Source organism: Bos indicus, chromosome 5 (genome assembly GCF_029378745.1).
Source record: "Bos indicus isolate NIAB-ARS_2022 breed Sahiwal x Tharparkar chromosome 5, NIAB-ARS_B.indTharparkar_mat_pri_1.0, whole genome shotgun sequence".
In the NCBI taxonomy this organism is placed as follows: Eukaryota; Metazoa; Chordata; class Mammalia; order Artiodactyla; family Bovidae; genus Bos; species Bos indicus.
This window is the reverse complement of record NC_091764.1, coordinates 91,649,254-91,668,956: the sequence shown is the minus strand read 5'-3', so window position 1 is coordinate 91,668,956 and position 19,703 is coordinate 91,649,254. Positions and strand designations below refer to the sequence as shown.

Below are 19,703 nucleotides of genomic sequence, written 5' to 3'. Positions count from 1 at the left end.
GCCATTTCCTTCTCCAGGGGACCTTCCCGACCCAGGGATCAAACCTGGGTCTTCCACATTGCAAGCAGATGCATTACCCTCTGAGCCACCAGATTATAAGGAAGTTTCTGATAAATATAAATGAATGAGGACCTAATTGACATCAGCCTGATGAATCCTTCTACTGAGACTTTTCTTTATTCCCCAGATTCAAGGTGTTATGTTCATGCCTACAGAAATTAGCAATCCCAAGGTTAGCAGGATCACTAGAGAGTGGCTCTAGTTTATTATCAACAAAAATTATACTTATTTTTCAAGCAAACCAGGTCGTTGGAAGTTACAATAGCCTGACTTGTGGAAAATTCAAAATAGATTGCAGTTCTTCTGATACATATGACATTTCAGCATGTAAATATCACACCACAGTCAGAGAACTAATATGAGTAGCCCTCACCTCATTGAGGAGCGAGTTACTGAGCATGAAATGCCAATAGCTATATCCCCAAAGAATGTTTAAATAGTTTCAGACAATATTACAGGGAAGAAAGGCCAGGATTTGTGGAACATATTTGTCCATTGATCTGTGGCTGAGTTCATGGCCCTGAAAAGATATTAAGCACAAATTCTCCAGGGATAGAGATCCCTATTTGGGCCTATTAGTTAAAAGAATATTCTAAAGCAAGTACAAAATATGAGGCTTGTTCTTTCACTCTACAATGTGTACTCTTAAAAGGACACATGATTTGGATCTTTGTTCTAGTAGTAATAAATTTGCATTTATTTATTTTCAATTTATTTTATTTTAAAATGTGCAATTATTTGCAATTATTAATGTATTTTCATAATTAATTGAATGAGACTTACTTTTAAAATTACTGTTTTTTAGTAACCAATAAAACTATCATATAGAAAGTTTAAAAATCTTTAAAAATTAAGCTTTAAAAAAGAAAACTAAAGTCATCCATGACATTTCCATCTAGAAATTTGGTATTCATATTTTGATCCTTCCTTTCCATCTTTTTTGTTAAGCATGTGGAAAAATTCACAAATGTTTCATAATATTCTCATATTATTAAATATTATTTTAATATTTTAATGACAGTATTTTATCATAGAGTCATAGCACATTTAACTTAACTGCTTATTTTTAGATACTTACATTATTTCCAGTTTTATTTGCATACATATATCCTCACACACATCTTTGATTATTTCTGTAGAATAAATTCCCAAAGTAGAATTGCTTGATCAAAAATAAGCACATTTTAAAGATTCTTTTTATACATGTTGCTATATATTGCCAGCAATGTATAAAAAAGCCCCATTTTCCAGGAACTTCACCAACACTGCCAGCATCTCTTTTAATGTAGCCAGCTCTTCCTAATATAGTCAGATTCAGGTTATATTTGGATATGCTTTAATGTCGTTAGGCCTTAGTCACATCTCAGGATGTCATGTGGTTCATTTCTTGGCAGTTTCTCTTCCAATTTCTTCCTGAACTTCAAGCACCAGTAATGAATAAAAAGAGACATCCCTTTCTATAAAAACGCAAAAACATTCTTCCAACATTTGTGTGTATTAATACAAATGCATAATATTCCTTTTGGACTGTTCTATAAAGATATCACTAGTTTTTTGTTCTCCTGTTCCTAAACAGCCTGAAAAAAAAAATCTTTCTCTTCCATCACCATCGGATTTGTTTTTGTCTTACTGTTTTGACTGTAAGGGGGAAAAATCTGGGATTTGTATGAGTGCTTTTTGTGGAATTGAACCTCTTGCTACCAATATATAAATTATCTCAGAACACAAGAAGCATAGTATGATTTTCCTCATTATTATTGTGACCAATGCTTTTATTTTATTTTTTTGGCCATGCCACATGGCACATGGGATATTAGCTCCCTGACCACTAGGGATTGAATCCATGCCTCCCTCCCCCGCCATCCCAGCAGTGCAAGCATGGAGTCCTAACCACTGGACTGCCAGGGGGTTCCTATGATCAGTGCATTTTTATTAATCACCCAACACATATGGAGAGTGGTCTTGAATTCTGGAAATCAAAAAAGAAGATAGAACAATCCTTAGCTACAGTATATTCACTAGTTGAGGAATGAGGATACATATTAATAAAATGATAAATGCTTTCACACACTGTCATACCCAATTGCCCAGTGGAGGAAACCACTCAATGCCCTGGGAGTTGAGAAAAGTGATTGCTAAAGACTGGCATAGTGGCCTTCAAGAGAATATGATCTACAGTTTAAAGGAGAACTAGAAGTCTAAGAAGAGAAGGGAGGGTGTTCTAAGCAGAGGTTACAGTGCTTACAAAGGTGAGAATGAACATAGCATGTTCAAAGTAAAAACAGCATACAATGAGCCAGGGCAGTTTATCCAGTATTACAGTAGTACAAAAATCTGGAGTGTTCGGCTAGCTTTTAATATGTAAATAAATAGTATGGGCCTGAACGTTTCTTTGAAAATAGAAAACCATTTACTGTTTTATGGGAAATGAATTTACAAAATAATTCAGGAAATTTTATAAGGTAATACTATGAAAAATGCTAATACCAGTGTGAGCCAAGTATAGCCTAGCACAGGTAATTGCAGAAGAAACTGAAAACAAGCACAGAGTACTTCCCTGGTGGCCTGGGGTAGAGGACTCCGCCTGCCAATGCAGGAGATGCAGAAGACATGGGTTCGATCCCTGGATAGGGAAGATGCCCTGAAGGAGGAAATGGCAACCCACTCCAGTATTCTTGTCTGGGAAATCCCATAAACAGAAGAACCTGGCAGGCTACAGTCCATGGTGTCACAAAAGAATCGGACACAACTTGGTGACTAAATAACAACATTGGTGCGAGAGCCATTGGGATAGAAAAATTAACAGAACTTGGCAACTGATCAGATGTAAAGATAAGAGACTACTAGAAATTCCGCAAACTTTTATTCTGTTATGCTTGGACTAGGGATATAAATGAATGAGTCTACCCTCAACCTTGTGTTTAGAATCCCATAGAAAAAGGGGTAATTCTAGAAAGTGGCTGAAACAGCTTTACCAGTAAATTGATGCTTGAACTTTGTCTTCGAGGATGAATTGAATTTCACCAGATAGAAAGAGGGGGAATTAAATGATGAATCTTTAGCAAAGAGGGAGAAAACATAATCATTAACATTTCAGACCTACATGACTGGAGAAAGATGATAACACAGACTGTGAGACAGAAGTCTGGCAGTAGTGATGCTTTAGATGGAAAGATAACTAATTAAATTTAGACATTTCTGAAATATGTAGAGAGTGTCCACCAATCTAGAAATAATGGGGACAGGTAAGTGAACAAAACAGGCAAAATTTTTCTGCTTTCAAGGACTTTACATTCTAGTGTTTGGAAATAAGCACATGATTAGAGATACAGTGTTTACCAAGGAGTTTTCTTTTGTTGTGATGTTTATTTTCTGTTTTTCCTCCTTTGCTGTCATTCACATCAGTAAGATGAAATAGGCACACAGGAAAGCAAGGATGACTAGTATCTGACCTAAGTCTTCACTTAGGCAACAAAATGTACCAAGTAACTATTCCCCCAAGACTTCAAAGTGTCCTCAAACTGACCTTGATGTCTACAAGCCTCAGACAAATGGTTTAGTAATTGAGAGAAATAAATTAGAGTCAATCACATTTAGTTAGGAGAAAATAAAGTCTTAGTGTGCTAAAACAAGCTGACCTTCTTCCAGCTTTGAATTTTTATTACACCCTTTCTTCTTTCCTTCTGTGCGTGATGCTATGCTGAAATCTTCTGACCTTAGTGGTACTTCATGAGATGTGCCTGGACTACAGTCTCAGTAGGTCTTATTGCTAGAATATTCGTAGAGAAAAAATTATTGGAAAAGTATATGTAGATCAGAAGTAAGGGTTTTGAATGACCAACCTTGGAAGTGAAATTCTTATTGCATTTAAAATGCTCAATTTAAGATTAATTAGGTCCCATTTGTTTGTTTTTGCTTTTATTTCCAATATTCCAGGAGGTGGGTCATAGAGGATCCTGCTGTGATGTATGTCAGAGAGTGTTTTGCCTATGTTCTCCTCTAGGAGTTTTATAGTTTCTGGTCTTACGTTTAGATCTTTAATCCATTTTGAGTTTATTTTTGTGTATGGTGTTAGAAAGTGTTCTAGATTCATTCTTTTACAAGTGGTTGACCAGATTTCCCAGCACCACTTGTTAACCTTAAAAGCTTCTGCACAGCTAAGGAAACTATTAGCAAGGTGAAAAGACAGCCTTCAGAATGGGAGAAAATAATAGCAAATGAAGCAACTGACAAACAACTAATCTCAAAAATATACAAGCAAGTCCTATAGCTCAACTCCAGAAAAATAAATGACCCAATCAAAAAATGGGCCAAAGAACTAAATAGACATTTCTCCAAAGAAGACATACAGATGGCTAACAAACACATGAAAAGATGCTCAACATCACTCATTATCAGAGAAATGCAAATCAAAACCACTATGAGGTACCATTTCACTCCAGTCAGAATGGCTGCGATCCAAAAGTCTACAAGCAATAAATGCTGGAGAGGGTGTGGAGAAAAGGGAACCTTCTTACACTGTTGGTGGGAATGCAAACTAGTACAGCCACTATGGAGAACAGTGTGGAGATTCCTTAAAAAACTGGAAATAGAACTGCCTTATGATCTAGCAATCCCAGTGCTGGGCATACACACTGAGGAAACCAGAAAGGAAAGAGACACGTGTACCCCAATGTTCATCGCAGCACTGTTTATAATAGCCAGGACATGGAAGCAATCTAGATGTGCATCAGCAGATGAATGGATAAGAAAGCTGTGGTACATATACACAATGGAGTATTACTCAGCCATTAAAAAGAATACATGTGAATCAGTTCGAATGAGGTGGATGAAACTGGAGCCTATTATACAGAGTGAAGTAAGCCAGAAGGAAAAACACCAATACAGTATACTAACGCATATATATGGAATTTAGAAAGATGGTAACAATAACCCTGTGTACGAGACAGCAAAAGAGACACTGATGTGTAGAACAGTCTTATGGACTCTGTGGGAGAGGGAGAGGGTGGGAAGATTTGGGAGAATGGCATTGAAACATGTAAAATGTCATGTATGAAACGAGATACCAGTCCAGGTTCGATGCATGATACTGGATGCTTGAGGCTAGTGCACTGGGACGACCCAGAGGGATGGTATGGGGAGGGAGGAGGGAGGAGGGTTCAGGGTGGGGAACACATGTATACCTGTGGCGGATTCATTTTGATATTTGGCAAAACTAATACAATTATGTAAAGTTTAAAAATAAAATTAAATTTAAAAAAAATAAAAAATTAAAATGCTCAATTTAAATGAATGAAGAGAAAATATGTAACCTGTTTAAGCACCACATTTCAAACTGCTGTCAAAGACAGTTGGGAAGATACTGAGTAGTGCTATTTTTGTCCTTTATACTATAGCTGCATGTATTCCTTTCACCCTTAAGTAACCGGACATGCTGAAAAGAGACTTGGCATTAGAGACAAAGTTTTCTGACCCCCACAATCTTTAGAGCTCTCACCTGAAAAGCATTCACTTAGTTCCCATGCAAAAAGATTCGAGGGTCTTATTTATTCTTTTTGTTGTTGTTGTTTCTAAGTGAATTGCTCTAAACTGTTCCTTTGAATTTTAAATTGTGCATATTAATTTTTTAAGATTTGTTTATTTAAAATAATAAATAAAGGTGTTTCTCTCACCAAAACCCTTGCTATATTTATTTATCATGTCAAAGCAGGTGTGTCAAATTTATATCTAAACACTTTCCGGGAGCTCTGGCAATGTAGGAGATGCAAGAAACTCCAGTTTGATCCCCGGATCAGGAAGATCCCTGAGGAAGGGAATGGCAACCTGCTCCAGTATTCTTGCCTGGAGAATCCCATAGAGAGAGAAGCCTGGCGGGTTACAGTCCATGGGGTCAAAAAAGAGTCGGACATGACTGAGCACGTGTGCGCACACTCACACACACAATTCTACTGATGGAGCAGTGTTAGTTGTTCTGAGGAGCACAGTCATCCATCAGTATCATTAGTTCCAACACCCCTGCAGAAACCAAAATCTAGAAGCTCAAGTCCCTTATATAAAAGGGCATAGTATACAGTCCACACTATGTACCCACAGATGAGAACCCTCCAATATGGAGGGGGACTGTAGGGTTTCAGATGTGAACTACCTTCATAAATTTAGTTTAGTAGCAAGCTTTTATTGTGTTTAGTTGGTGCTAAATCTTACACCAGGCATATGAAGTTCAAAATGAGTAAGGCATAGTTACATTCAAGAACTTAACAGCCTAGTATGATTTAGCTGTATTACATTATTTGTGTTTATTTATTGTAAGATACATTAGATTTCTTGTTTTTTTATTATTCTCTGCCCAAAGACTCATTTAAATATATTTTATCCCATTTTTAATCATATAAGCCATCAGATCTCCAGCTAGTAATTATTTACTTAAATATATGGCTAAATAATAAGCAAGGATTTTCATGTATTTTTAAAAAATCTTAGATATCCTATAATCCACATTTTATAGGCAGAAAAGTTGGCAGGAATCTGACTTAAACTCATGTTTCCAAAATCTAGTCAAAAGAACTTTCGACTGCAGTTCATAGAGCACAGAATATGAAAAAAAAAAAAAAAAAAAGAATGATTATTTGATGCTAATGATTATCTTAAATGATTGTGAGATTATTTTATCTAATGCATTGGGGGTGGAGTTAATTCTCTGTTTTCCTGATATTTCTCATGCATTATTGTAAGCTATTAACAACTTAGTAAGTGTATTTACTTTGTTTTAGTTTTCCAGATCAAGAAATTCGTAACGTGGCAGTTCAGCAGTTAGACAACCTCTTGAATGATGAACTACTGGAATATCTCCCACAGCTAGTTCAGGTAAGGACAGCAAAGTTGCCAAGGGATTCCAGGATTTTAACCAATAATTCTCTAAAACAGGTCCCAGTGAATCAACAGTAGCCTACATTAAAAGTGATAATTTCAGTTTGGCTAGCCAAGGGGCTAAAAATATAGCTGTCAACTTGGGTACCATGGAAATTCTCTACCCAAAATTGATATGGTTACAAAAAAGGTATATAAACACCAAAAGGGAAATTTTTTTTTAAAAAACACCTTCACTTATTAATTAGAACAGGGAAAAAAAAAAATACTGTGATGAAAAATTGGTATCCAACTGTATATATAAAACTATAAAAAAGTAACCAAATAAACATTATGTAGAAAGTAGTCATTTACTAGACATCTGTTCATAATATTTTTCTTGCTTTTCCCATATTCTAATATTAATTACAGATTTTAAAACAGTAGTTTCTAACAATCAAATTCTGCTGCCAGATAGTAGTTTTGTGACATCATATATCATGATATTGGAGTAATTTTGGAAAATACTATAAACTTATCTAGAAATCTGATCATGGTCTGATTTAGTTTGACTATGTTACCATTTAAACAATTGCACAAATAGTCATGTATATGATTGAATATCCAAAATATAAACAATGATTTTTTTCTAAGTTAACTGGATACTGAATGCTGAATAGGTCTAAAGTAGGGGTCTGTATGTTTTTCTTTTGCTTTGTTTTTAACTCAGGTGTTTTCTTATCTGAAAGATCAGGTCATTGTTATAAGCTATTTTAAATGCCAGGTGCCTCAGGTTTTGAATTTAAGACAGAGACCCTGAGACTAAAGTGCTGCTAAGCTGCTAAGTCAATTCAGTCGTGTCCGACTCTGTGCGACCCCACAGACGGCAGCCCACCAGGCTCCCCCGTCCCTGGGATTCTCCAGGCAAGAACACTGGAGTGGGTTGCCATTTCCTTCTCCAATGCATGAAAGTGAAAAGTGAAAGTGAAGTCGCTCAGTTGTGCGCGACTCTTAGCGACCCCGTGGACTAGAGCCCACCAGGCTCCTCCATCCATGGGATTTTCCAGGCAAGAGTACTGGAGTGGGGTGCCATTGCCTTCTCCGGAGACTAAAGTGAGGAGCCTCTAATAATAGAATTGAATCTATGTTACTTTACAATCAGAACATGTACTTCTCTGAAGGCCTTAAAGAGAGAACTGATCTAGAAGCATGTGTACTGTAGAGTTACTACTACCACTCCTTACAGTTGTGGTTTCCCTAGCCTTGCAGGAGTATGTAGTGTTGTGAGAATAAAAATTAATTCAACTTGCAGAAACACTATTCATCTCATGCCTCTTGAGTATGGGCAACATGCTATATCTAACCCAACTCAAAAAAAGGAAATTTCTACAATAGTATATGTAAATTAAATCTTTGAAAGCCAGAATCTGAGTCAATAACACTTGACACTAGGAATGTGGCTGAGAGACATGCCTGTAAATGCAAATTCATTTATAAGATAAGTCGCACCCAGGACCCAGCATTGCAAATACACAGAGGTAAAGATAGGTAACGTTGCAAATATTCCCTAATTAAAAATGATAATTATAAAATCATGTGAGATGGAAAGAAATATTTAATGTGACTGGAAAATTAATAACAAATGGGAAGAATTTTCAAAACATTAATTGTGGGATTTGCCCTTAAAATTTCGATGCTGCACCCTAACTTTCCAAGACATAAAAAAAAAAATTCCTACCCTGCTGATTATTTTCTGGAATCATGTTATTTTTTATGCATTATTTTATTAGAACTGTGCAGGCTATGTTAAAGAGCAATATGAAGTTACTTTAAGACCATGATGAAAACAGAAAGTATGGTTCTTAAAGTGTTAGTCACTCAATAGTGTCCAACTCTTTGTGACCATGTGGACTGTAGCCTGCCAGGCTCCTCTGTCCATGGAATTCTACAGACAAGAATACCGGAATAGATTGCCATTCCCTTCTCCAGGAAATCTTTGTGACCCAAGGATCAAACCCTGGTCTCCCGAATTGCAGGCAGATTCTTTACTGTCTGAGGCACCAGGGAAGCTTATGGTTCATAGCTAATGCTCTAACAAGCCACAGACCCAGAGGTTACTGCAAACCACAGGCTGTAGGTAGGTTTCAAGAAGAGAGTTCAAAACAATGTTGTTGTTGTTCCATTTCCTTAGTTGAATCCAACTCTTTTGCAACCTCATGGACTACATCCTGCCAGGCTCCTCTGTCTGTGAGATTTCCCAGGCAAGAATACTGAAGTGGGTTGCCATTTCCTTCTCTAGGGTATCTTCCCAACCCAGGGATTGAACCCACTTCTCCTGCATTGGTACACAGATTCTTAACCACTGAGACAACTAGGAAGCCAATGAAATATGCATCCAAAATATTGTCTCCTGATGATGATGCAGGATGTAGGGAGAAATTGTAGCAGTAGACAGAATGATGCAGTGAATTTGGAAGCAAGGGAGGCCATTCATGATCAGTAAGTAGTTTCTGGGTTCAGAAAGAAATCACAAGGAAGTCTTCAAAGAAAGCTAAAAGGCAAGCATGGAAGTAGACTCTGAGGTATCTCTCTCCTGCTAATGTACTCATAGGATATGTTCACGATAAGGGCATGAACACAGCCCATGGTCTAGTCAATCCAATATTAGCATGTTACTTAAAGAAGGTCATAACTGCAGTTTAAGACAGCACACATTATGATCCTTATATATTCAGACAGCATCACGAGTTTATGCAAATTTGCTGAGATCATCTTTGACATTCTCACACTTCAAGAATTCATAAACATTCCCATCCTGGAGGATAATTAGCATACTGAGGTGTTTCTTTAGGTGTGTGTTGAATGAATGTTGTTCCCATTTTTTCTGCTCTCTGGACTGTGGTGTTAACTCTGTGTGTGTATGTGACTTAAATGGCTTATGGAGCAACACGCCATAGAATCTTTGTTTTTCAAGCAGGAATAAGTACTTTTAGAAAGATAGGAAGAAAGCCTGACATTCATTTTCACAGCTTATTGTGGTTCATGAGATGATGATGATGATGATGATGAGGGCCCAGACACCGAGTGCTGATGGTGAAGTCCCTGTAGAGTGGGTGTGGAAGTCTAAATTAGGTCTCAAAGGTTGCTGTTGCTGTCTGTGTTTTTCCCTCAGGTTGGATATCCTAGAAAACATTAGAAAGTTGTTCACATTGCAGATGAAGGAATGGGAGATTGGAGGATGGGTGGATTATGTGTCCACCAAAAGGCAGCTTTGAGACTTTAAAGTAAAGCTTCAAATTCTGCAGGTTAATACTCAATAGGTGATTTCAGTTAAGGCTTTGATTTTGTGGGGCTTCCCTGATAGCTCAGTTGGTAAAGAATCTGTGTGCAATACAGGATACTCCGGTTCAATTCCTGGGTCAGGAAGACCCCCTGGAGAAGGGGTAGGCTACCCACTGCAGCATTCTTGGGCTTCCCTAGAGGCTCAACTAGTAAAGTATCTGCCCACAATGTGGGAGACATGGGTTTGATCCAGGCTACCCACTCCAGTATTCTGGCCTATAGAATTCCATGGATCTATGGGGTCACAAAAAGTCGGACACAACTGAATGACTTTCACTTTTTCAAACCAAAAGAAGAGAATCATCTATTGTTTAATAATGCCATTTTTTTTAATATCCAAGACACTGTTCATGGTATTACTTTCTGTGTGCCAGGATTCTCTCCCTAGGCGTGGTTGAACTCCACCAACCACCAGCTCTTATTTATTCTGTGATACTAAAAGCCAAAAAAGAAAATTGTGTGATGTGTATATGCTCTATTAGTTACACACCAAACGATAAAGCTATTAAATATAAGTATTTTGTCAAAACTTTTATGCTGTTTTCCCTTTCTCAAGCCTCTTAAGTACCTCTGTATTCTGCTATAATTTTGTTACTGAGGAAAAAAAAAAAGTAAAGTAATTGATCTCTTATTTCAGGCTGTCAAGTTTGAATGGAACCTTGAGAGTCCTCTAGTGCAACTTCTGTTACACCGCTCACTACAAAGTGTCCAGATTGCCCATCGTCTTTACTGGTAAGATTAACCAAAGTAGGGCAGGATGCCTTTTTTTTATTGTCAACTTCTTTTTGTGGGGCAGCTTTTCCTTATAAACCTGATTCAAACTTCCACTTAAAATTCAGCCAAATGTGAGTCTTTATCAGGGTTATTTTTACTTATGAGTATAATTTAACTGTCATTGTCTTCAAAATCTTCCTTTTGTACTGTTGCTGCTCTTTAAATCCAACTGGAATTTGAAATCTAGGTGATCCTTTTCCAATAGCTTTAAATCGCAAGGTCTACATGTGGTCACATCCACTTGTTGAATATTTCAGTTTAAAATCTAGTTATAAGATCCTGTATGTTTTGGAAGAATGTAAGCTTGAAAAGTAACTTCTGTAACAATATTAGTTACAAACAGTGGGATCGAGGCCAATATATACTGTCTTAAGCTTATAATTCCTGGAGCACTAAAGTTTTCCAAAAACATTAACTTTGAATATTATTAGTGAAGAAGTTAGATTTATTTAAGATATATCAGGATTTCTCCCATCACTGCCTGCTCCTGATCCTACTAAACAACGTGTTCTTTCGATGCTGTTCTCCCTACTGTTATTACTAAATTTGCACAAAAAATTTAGCAATTACAAGTGTCAGTAACCTAAGGATGGAATTGAATCTATCTTTTTTCCTCACATATGTATGACAAGCATCATTTATTGGCTTCAATTGCTAGTGAAGAACTTTAATTAATGGGAAAAAAGAAAGTCAATATAATTTTTGAATATCATGTTTTTCTACTTCAAAAAACATTGTTCTTGTTGACATCACTCTTCCCATGAAAATGACTCAAGGATTTCATATAAAAATAGAAATACAAGGAATTGTCAAGCCCTAATGTTTGATTAGATGCAGATTTCCATTTCAAGTGTCTAATAGAAAAGCCAGATCATTTTCCTCTAGTATGTCAGTATAATTAGGCATCAGATACATTGGCCAACAGCAGGCCTTCCACTAAGTAGACTCTCTTCATCAGACTCTGAATTAAGTCTTATTCTCTTACATTTTTCCAACAGCTACTTTGATGATAAGGTAAGTTAAGTGGATATATTTGTTGGTATTTCACTGTCGTATTAAAGCTAGAACTCCATTATCCTCAACATTTATTTCCCTTAAAACTTGACTTTTTTTCACTTTTCACTTTTTTAAAACATGTTTACTAAAATGAAGACATATTCAAAAGTAACATGACTACATAATAGTCTTGATTTAAATATTTGAACCAAAACATAATATAAAATATATAAAGTAGAAGAGCAAATAAAAAGATCATTTAGAAAAATTAGAATAAAATATTGAGGACTTACATCGATTGTTATAATACTAGTACTAGAACCATCTTAGTAAGTTCTTCATCTGCTAAGGGTGCGAAAGTGGAGTCATTTGATAGGAAACAGTGAATACAGACAGAGCTGTCAATCAATGCCACACTTGCAGGTTCACAATAAATACAATACTGTCACTTTTCAAAGAAGGTGGGAGGAAAGACTTTCTCAGTATAGAACTCACCCTTACGAAAAAGAGAAAAAAGAGTAACAAAGCCCATTTCCCTTCTCACTGATTTAAGAAGAGAGTAAGATAGAGGAACTAGAAAAAGATATAAGTTATAAATGGACTGCTTGTTTTTGAATGCTTAATTTATGAAAATACGAAAAGAACAAGACAACATGGAGGGAAATTTTAAAATACCCATCTCATTTTAAAACTTAAGAATTAAGAATCAGGCAAAATGTTGTAAACATCAAAGTACATTACATATATTTAAAATATATCTTGGAGTTAAAAAAAAAAAAAGCTTCTGCCTAGCATCGTATTTGGGGCATCCCAGGTGGCTTGATTGGAGAAGGCAATGGCAACCCACTCCAGTACTCTTGCCTGGCAAATCCCATGGATGGAGGAGCCTGGTAGGCTGCCATCTCTGGGGTCGCACAGAGTCGGACATGACTGAAGTGACTTAGCCGCAGCAGAAGCAGCAGCAGGTGGCTTGGTGGTAAAGAATTCACCTGCAGTGCAGGAGACGCAGGATTTGCAGATTTGATCCCTGGGTTGGGAGAATACCTTGGAGAAAAAAAAAAAATGGCAACCCACTCCAATATTCTTGCCTGGAGAATCCCGTGGACAGAGAAGCCTGGCAGGCTACAGTCCATGGGATCGCAGAGTCCGACACGACTGAGCGACTGAGAATAAGCATCATATTTAGGGGACATTTGTATGTAGAATGCTGAGTTTAAACTTCAAAGATGCAGCTCAGACTCCTCATGATACACTTGAAAACATTCTCAATTTATCTTTCCTTAGAAAACAAAGCAACAACAATAAAAAACCAATATCTGATAACTTTTAAAAAAGAGTTCCATCAGACATCAGTTTAATGATTTTTTTCCACTTGGGTGAGCTCCTGCTTCTTCATATTCAGCATATTCAGCACTGAACTCAATGACTTACCCTGCTCACTCAGGTCTTGGAAGCTTTTCTGGACCCTCCCTGTTTCTCACTAATATGCTCAGTTGTTTACCAAGCCCTGTAATCGTATACCTCCCAAATAGGTCTCCCCCAAACAGTTGCTTCCACCTGCCACTGATCAGAAGGTTAACTCCTCAGATATTGAATTGTGAATAAACGGGCTTTCACAGAAACCATCTTGACTACTTACCATCACTGCCGGCAGCCTTCCTGAAAAGGGAAATTGATTTGGAGTTACTGCAAGTCTCCTCCATTGAAAGGGTGACATAGGATGAATATCCCCAATTTCTTATGGAAAGGGAGCTAACAATAAGCTTTGGATTGGGAAAGTTTAAAAGCTCTCAATCACAGTTTGCACCCTAAAAGGTGGCTGTAGATTGGTAGGGTAGCATTTGGAGTTCATACTTAAGAGGCCCCTCCCCCATCATATAGCAATTATAGAAATTTAAGCTCAGACCCTTTCCTTTTTGAATAAGAAATAAACAGCCATCGCTAGCTGATAGTGAGACACTGGATTGAATGGGATATCCCCAAAAAGATATTTACATCTTAACTCCAGGAACCTGTGACTCTGAACTTATTTGGGTCTTTAAAGATATAATTAAATTTAAAATCTTGAGATTAAATTGTCCTATTTTATCAGTGTGTGAGTGCTAAGTTCCTTCAGTCATGTTCAACTCTATGCGACCCCATGGACCATAACCTTCCAGGCTCCTATGTCCAAGGGATTTTCCAGGCAAAAATACTGGAGCAGGTTGCAATGCCCTTCTCCAGGGGATCTCCCTGACTCAGGGATCGAACCCAAGTCTCTGGTGTCTCCTGCATTGGCAGGCAGGTTGTTTACCACTGAGCCACCTGGGAAACCCAGTGTGGGTTTTTATCAGAGTGGGTCCTCAATCCACTGACAACTGTCCTTGTAAGAAACAGAAGAGAAGACACACACATGCAGAAAAGGCCATGTGGAGTATCACTGATACTCTGATGGGAGTGATACAGAAAAGGCCATGTGGAGTATTACTGATACACTGATGGGAGTGATACAGCCCAAAGCCAAGGAATGTCCAGAGTCACCAGGAGCTAGAAGAGGCAAGGGAGGATTCTCCCTCTGAGCCTTGAGAGGGAGCACATCCCAATCTCGATTTCAAACGTCTGGTCTCCAGAGTTGTGAGATTAATCTCGATTGTTCAGTGTGTGTTGATCTCTTGTGGCAGCCACAGGAAGTACACAGCAAGGACAGGACTTTGTGAAGGGCCCTGACTAGACGCTCTGATGACACATCACACAGGAAGCTTCTCCTGACTCTTTCCACAGCCACTGTCCAGCATGAGTACTGCTCCCGTGCTGTCTCCCAACACCCTATATGACTCCCCAGGTGTCATGTCACATTCCTTAACACTTCTGTTCCCCTGTCTGCTTCCCCTCCTAGTCCTTATAGTAACCCATGATAGCTATCATGTCATACTCATCAACGTACTAATCATACCAATGCCTGAAACTCAGGAGATACTGACAAAAAACATTTTTTAAGTTAGGAAACCAGAGAAATTTCTTTAAGGCCAGCAATAGTTTCACATACAGGGAATTCAGTGCACTCTCAAAGGTACTGTCAGTACCCTAGGCAGATCCCCTCTACCAGCTGGTGGACCTATCTTGCAGCTTCTGTGAATATTGACCACAAATTGACAGCTGCCTCTTCTCTGCAGAATTGGTCTCTGCTAACATAGCTACCTAGTCTGGGGAGTGGGAAATCATTAAGGTACCATTTTCATTCCAAGCCTCCACCCAGATGACTCAAAGCTAGATTAGACCTTGATCTCCTGGTTAACTCCTTCCCCTCCCCTACAGTGCTTCTCACTCCCTCAAAGGTTTTTTTTTTTTTTTTTTCGCTGAAGAGTACTCCTTCAGTAAATCACATCCACCTTAATTCCTGTGTTATAATCTGTTCTAGGGAAGCTTAGCTAAGATAAACATTTCTTTATCAAAGAAAACTAATTCAAATATTTGATTAAAAAAAATTGGAGCATCAGTATGCTAGACACGTATCATAAGTGGAAAAGCAATACTGCAGTCTTTCATATTCCTAATAGTATTAATAAGTCTGGCTGAATGAGCTGCGAGAGAGCCATTTTGAATAAAAATCTGTATAAATTGTTTTTTTAAGTCATATCCTACAAAACTCTGAAAGTGTTCTCTTCAAAGTGTGAGGATAACCTGAGATGAAATGCCCATTGGCAGACTCTCCAAGAACAACAATATTTTTCTGTTTTATTTGCTGATAAATAATGTCATATTTATCAAGTACTATCAAGTATATAATGTTTATTTATCAAATATATCATATGTATCAAGTACTATCAAGGACAGTACTTGGCACTTGACAAATTCTCGATAACTTGCTACTGAAGGAATGAATAAGACAAAGTTGCCCCAGGCCCAGCTGGGTACATGCAGACTTGTGACAGAAGGGGGCAGAAGAGAGCTGCTTGAGTGGTCAATCGGTCTTGAAGCCAAACAATGCTGGCAAGGAGAGCAGCATCAGGTGATTGGCCCCTGATGCAGCAGTGTCTGCTGAAACAGCTGGGAGAACGCCGCAGTAAACTAAGGCACTGAGTCTCTGGGACCACGAGGACTTTCCAGGGTGGCCCATGGTATCAAAGGACTGTATGAGCTCTAATGTAGGACGCATAAAATTGAGATGATTTGAAAACTGACCAGTCATTTTCTTAACAATCTACCTTAAACTTTTCTTATCTAGAATTTTGGGGCAATTTCTCAAATCAGGGACTACTCTAAATAAAGCAAAATAATGTGGAAATTTTGCATCATGTGATCTGAAGTCACATGTCCCCCTTCAGTTTAGTTCAGTTCAGTCGCTCAGTCTTGTCCGACTCTTTGTGACTCCATGAATCGCAGCACGCCAGGCCTCCCTGTCCATCACCATCTTCCGGAGTTCATTCAAACTCACCCTACCCCTTTTCTAAATTTGTCTCTCACCAATGCCTGAAATTCTCTCATTAGCAACCACTCCTTTTGGTTAAATAATGTTCCCTCTCAGAAGTACTCTTCTCATATATACATATATATGCTGCTGCTGCTACTGCTAAGTCGCTTCAGTCGTGTCCGACTCTGTGCGGCCCCATAGACGGCAGCCCACCAGGCTCCTCTGTCCCTGGAATTCTCCAGGCAAGAACACTGGCATTGTTGCCATTTCCTTCTCTGATGCATGAAAGTGAAAAGTCAAAGTGAAGTCGCTCAGTCATGTCCGACTCTTCACGACCCCATGGACTGCAGCCTACCAGGCTCCTCTGCCCATGGGATTTTCCAGGCAAGAGTACTGGAGTGGGGTGCCATTGCTTTCTCCAATATATATATATATATTCAGAACATAATGCTTATGAGGAATTAACTTATTATTTGTTCATATTTAAATATTTTATTTTTGGCTGTGCTGGGTCTTCGTTGCTGTAAGCGGGCTTTCTCTAGTTGTGATGAGTGGGGTTACTCTCTATTTGCTGTGCATGGGCTTCTTGTGATGGCTTCTATTGTTGCGGAGTATGGGCTCTAGGGCATTCGGTCTTCAGTAGGGCATGCTGGCACATTGGTTTAGTTGCCTCAAGGCATGTAAAATCTTCCCCAACCAGGGACTGAATCCATGTCCCCTACATTGGCAGGGGGATTCTTAAGCACTGGACCACCAGGGAAGTCCTCATTTGTCCATTTATATGACAGATGTTAAGATGTTAGATACCGGTGAACTACTAAGGATAGATTAGAATGGTGCTTGCCTAAAGAAACTCACAGGCTAACTCTCATTAGCATCCAGCGGGTAGGAAAAAAACCTATGGGCTGTGTGACAGGGACAGAGAAGAAGGAGAGAGCTGACAGCAGATTCTGTCCATTTTACAGTTTTACCCATGACCTGTTCCAAATATAATGTAAGCACAAGGCAAAGAGGCAAGGCTGGCCATCAAGTAAATAAAAAACACTTCCATTCTGTCAGACTTAAATATTGATAAAGGCATACAAATTATACACAGAGGTGGTACGTGCTCTGTCTCTTTCGAGGTCTGGATCACTCCCTAAAGTGAGAGTGAAGAGCTGCACTTTAGGGAGTTATTGCAGTGTAATAGAGCACGCATGATATAGAATCAATAGGAGGTTTTAAAGCCTCAATCCTTTACCTTCTAGAATCATTTTATTGCCACTAATTCACCATTTTACCTTTACAGTGTAATAAATAATAAATTGTTGCTTCACTTTTTTGTAAGAGAAAGATATATCTTGTCATTTAATATTGATCTGTTATAATCATCTTTCACCCTGTCATTCTCAGAAAAGTACACACCAGATAAAATCCCTATAATAAGCAATTCACCAAACTAATGATAGTTCTTCTCCACTCCGACCAACCTGGAGAAAAGCGACAGTTATTTGTGAAAAGGTGTACATTTTACATAACAATCTGTAAAATTCATTAGCACAGTTTCCTAGTTAAGGTAAAAGATAAGAACAATTGTTTTTTGTCTGTTTTATATGATAAAGGTTATATGTAGTTCCTTTAATAAAAAGATTTATTTAAAAATCATAATATAAATTTTAAGTTATTTTCTAATATAATTTGTCTTATTACTATTAAATATACATGAAAATAGAATCTGATGCAACCCCCTGGACTGTAGCCCACTAGGCTCCTCTGTCCATGGAATTTTCCCAGCATGAATACTGGAGTGGGTTGCCAGTCCCTTCTCCAGGGGATCTTCCCAACCCAGGGGTTGAACCTGGGTCTCCCACATTGCAGGCAGATTCTTTACCACCTAAGCCATGAAAAAAGCCTGATACAAAGGTCTACCATAGATCAGTGCAAAAACAGGCACAGAGCTCCACCTTCAATTTATTCCTAGTTTAAATTATTTTTCCTTGATATTCTTCTATTTTGTTAAATAAGTTAAGAGTTGTAAAAAGGAACATTTTGTATATACGTACTGACCTCAATTATTGGAACTCAGACATATGACGTTTGGGAACTAAACTTTCTAATCCAGTCTCTTGCAATTTTTCATTATGCTGCTGCTGCTGCTGAGTCGGGTCAGTCGTGTCCGACTCTGTGCGACCCCATAGATGGCAGCCCACCAGGCTCCCCTGTCCCTGGGATTCTCCAGGCAAGAACACTGGAGTGGGTTGCCATTTCCTTCTCCAATGCATGAACGTGAAAACTGAAAGTGAAGTCATTCAGTTGTGTCCAACTCCTAGCAACCCCATGGACTGCAGCCCACCAGGCTCCTCCATCCATGGGATTTTCCAGGCAAGAGTACTGGAGTGGGGTGCCATTGCCTTCTCCCATTTTTCATTATAACTGCATGCAATTACATCATTGCTTCCTTAGATAGTCATCTGGGTCCCTTATAATAATATTAGCCCCTCTCTGCCATAGTTTATGGCATAGTTTATGCTGGAGATTTGGGTTAAGACCTTGAAAAACAGCATTATATTGTTTGATTTTTGTTGGTTTTTAATGAAGATCAGAAAAAAGATCTGGATTAATGACAGGTAATAGAAGCGTATCACCATGCTGATGGTATTGGACCCAGAAAAAGAAAGAGAGAGAATCAGAGCATCAGGTTGAAGATACTTTTAGGTGCCAGGTCTAGAAATGGCGCATACACTTCGGATTATATTCCATACATGGGAAGTCAGGAAGAAGGCCCCGTCCACTGCCAGCTAGCGTAGGAAAGAAGATTGGGTGTATATCTATGTGAACGCGTGCTCATCCTCCTCAGTCGTGTCTGACTCTGTGCGATTCTACAGACTGTGTAGCTCACTAGACTCCTATGTCCATGGAATTTTCCAGGCAAGAATACTAGATCAAGTTGCTATTTCCTACTCCAGGGAATCTTCCAATCCAGGGATCGAACCTGAGTCTTCTGTGTCTCCTGCATTGGCAGGTGGATTCTTTACCACTGAGCCACCTGGGAAGCATGCATACTTTCATTTACTTCATTATTTCCCTTTTCTTTAAGACACTTTGGGCCATAAGTAACAGAAAATTTTGATTCAAATGGTTTGAAATGATGTGAAAAATTAATCATCTTACAGTTTGTTTGTCAGGTGGTTCTGGAGTTTATTATTGCAGCTCACTGATTTTGTCATTAAACTCAATTTCTTTGATCTTTCTGCTCTGTCAACCTTAGCATGTTGACTGGTTTCTAGTCTATCTCATAACATGGTTACAAGAAGAC

At 38.4% G+C, this 19,703-nt stretch overlaps 1 protein-coding gene across 6 annotated transcripts in view; it reads left to right on the top strand.

Annotated features, from left to right (window-relative positions):
* Positions 1–19,703, top strand: part of PIK3C2G (phosphatidylinositol-4-phosphate 3-kinase catalytic subunit type 2 gamma) — a 644,646-nt gene that overhangs the window by 349,558 nt on the left and 275,385 nt on the right. For all 6 annotated transcript variants that reach the window (XM_070788624.1, XM_070788625.1, XM_070788623.1 and 3 more), the window contains 2 exons: positions 6,831–6,924; positions 10,886–10,980. In XM_070788624.1, the coding sequence (XP_070644725.1) occupies positions 6,831–6,924; positions 10,886–10,980 (189 nt within the window). The remainder of the gene's footprint in view (positions 1–6,830; positions 6,925–10,885; positions 10,981–19,703) is intronic.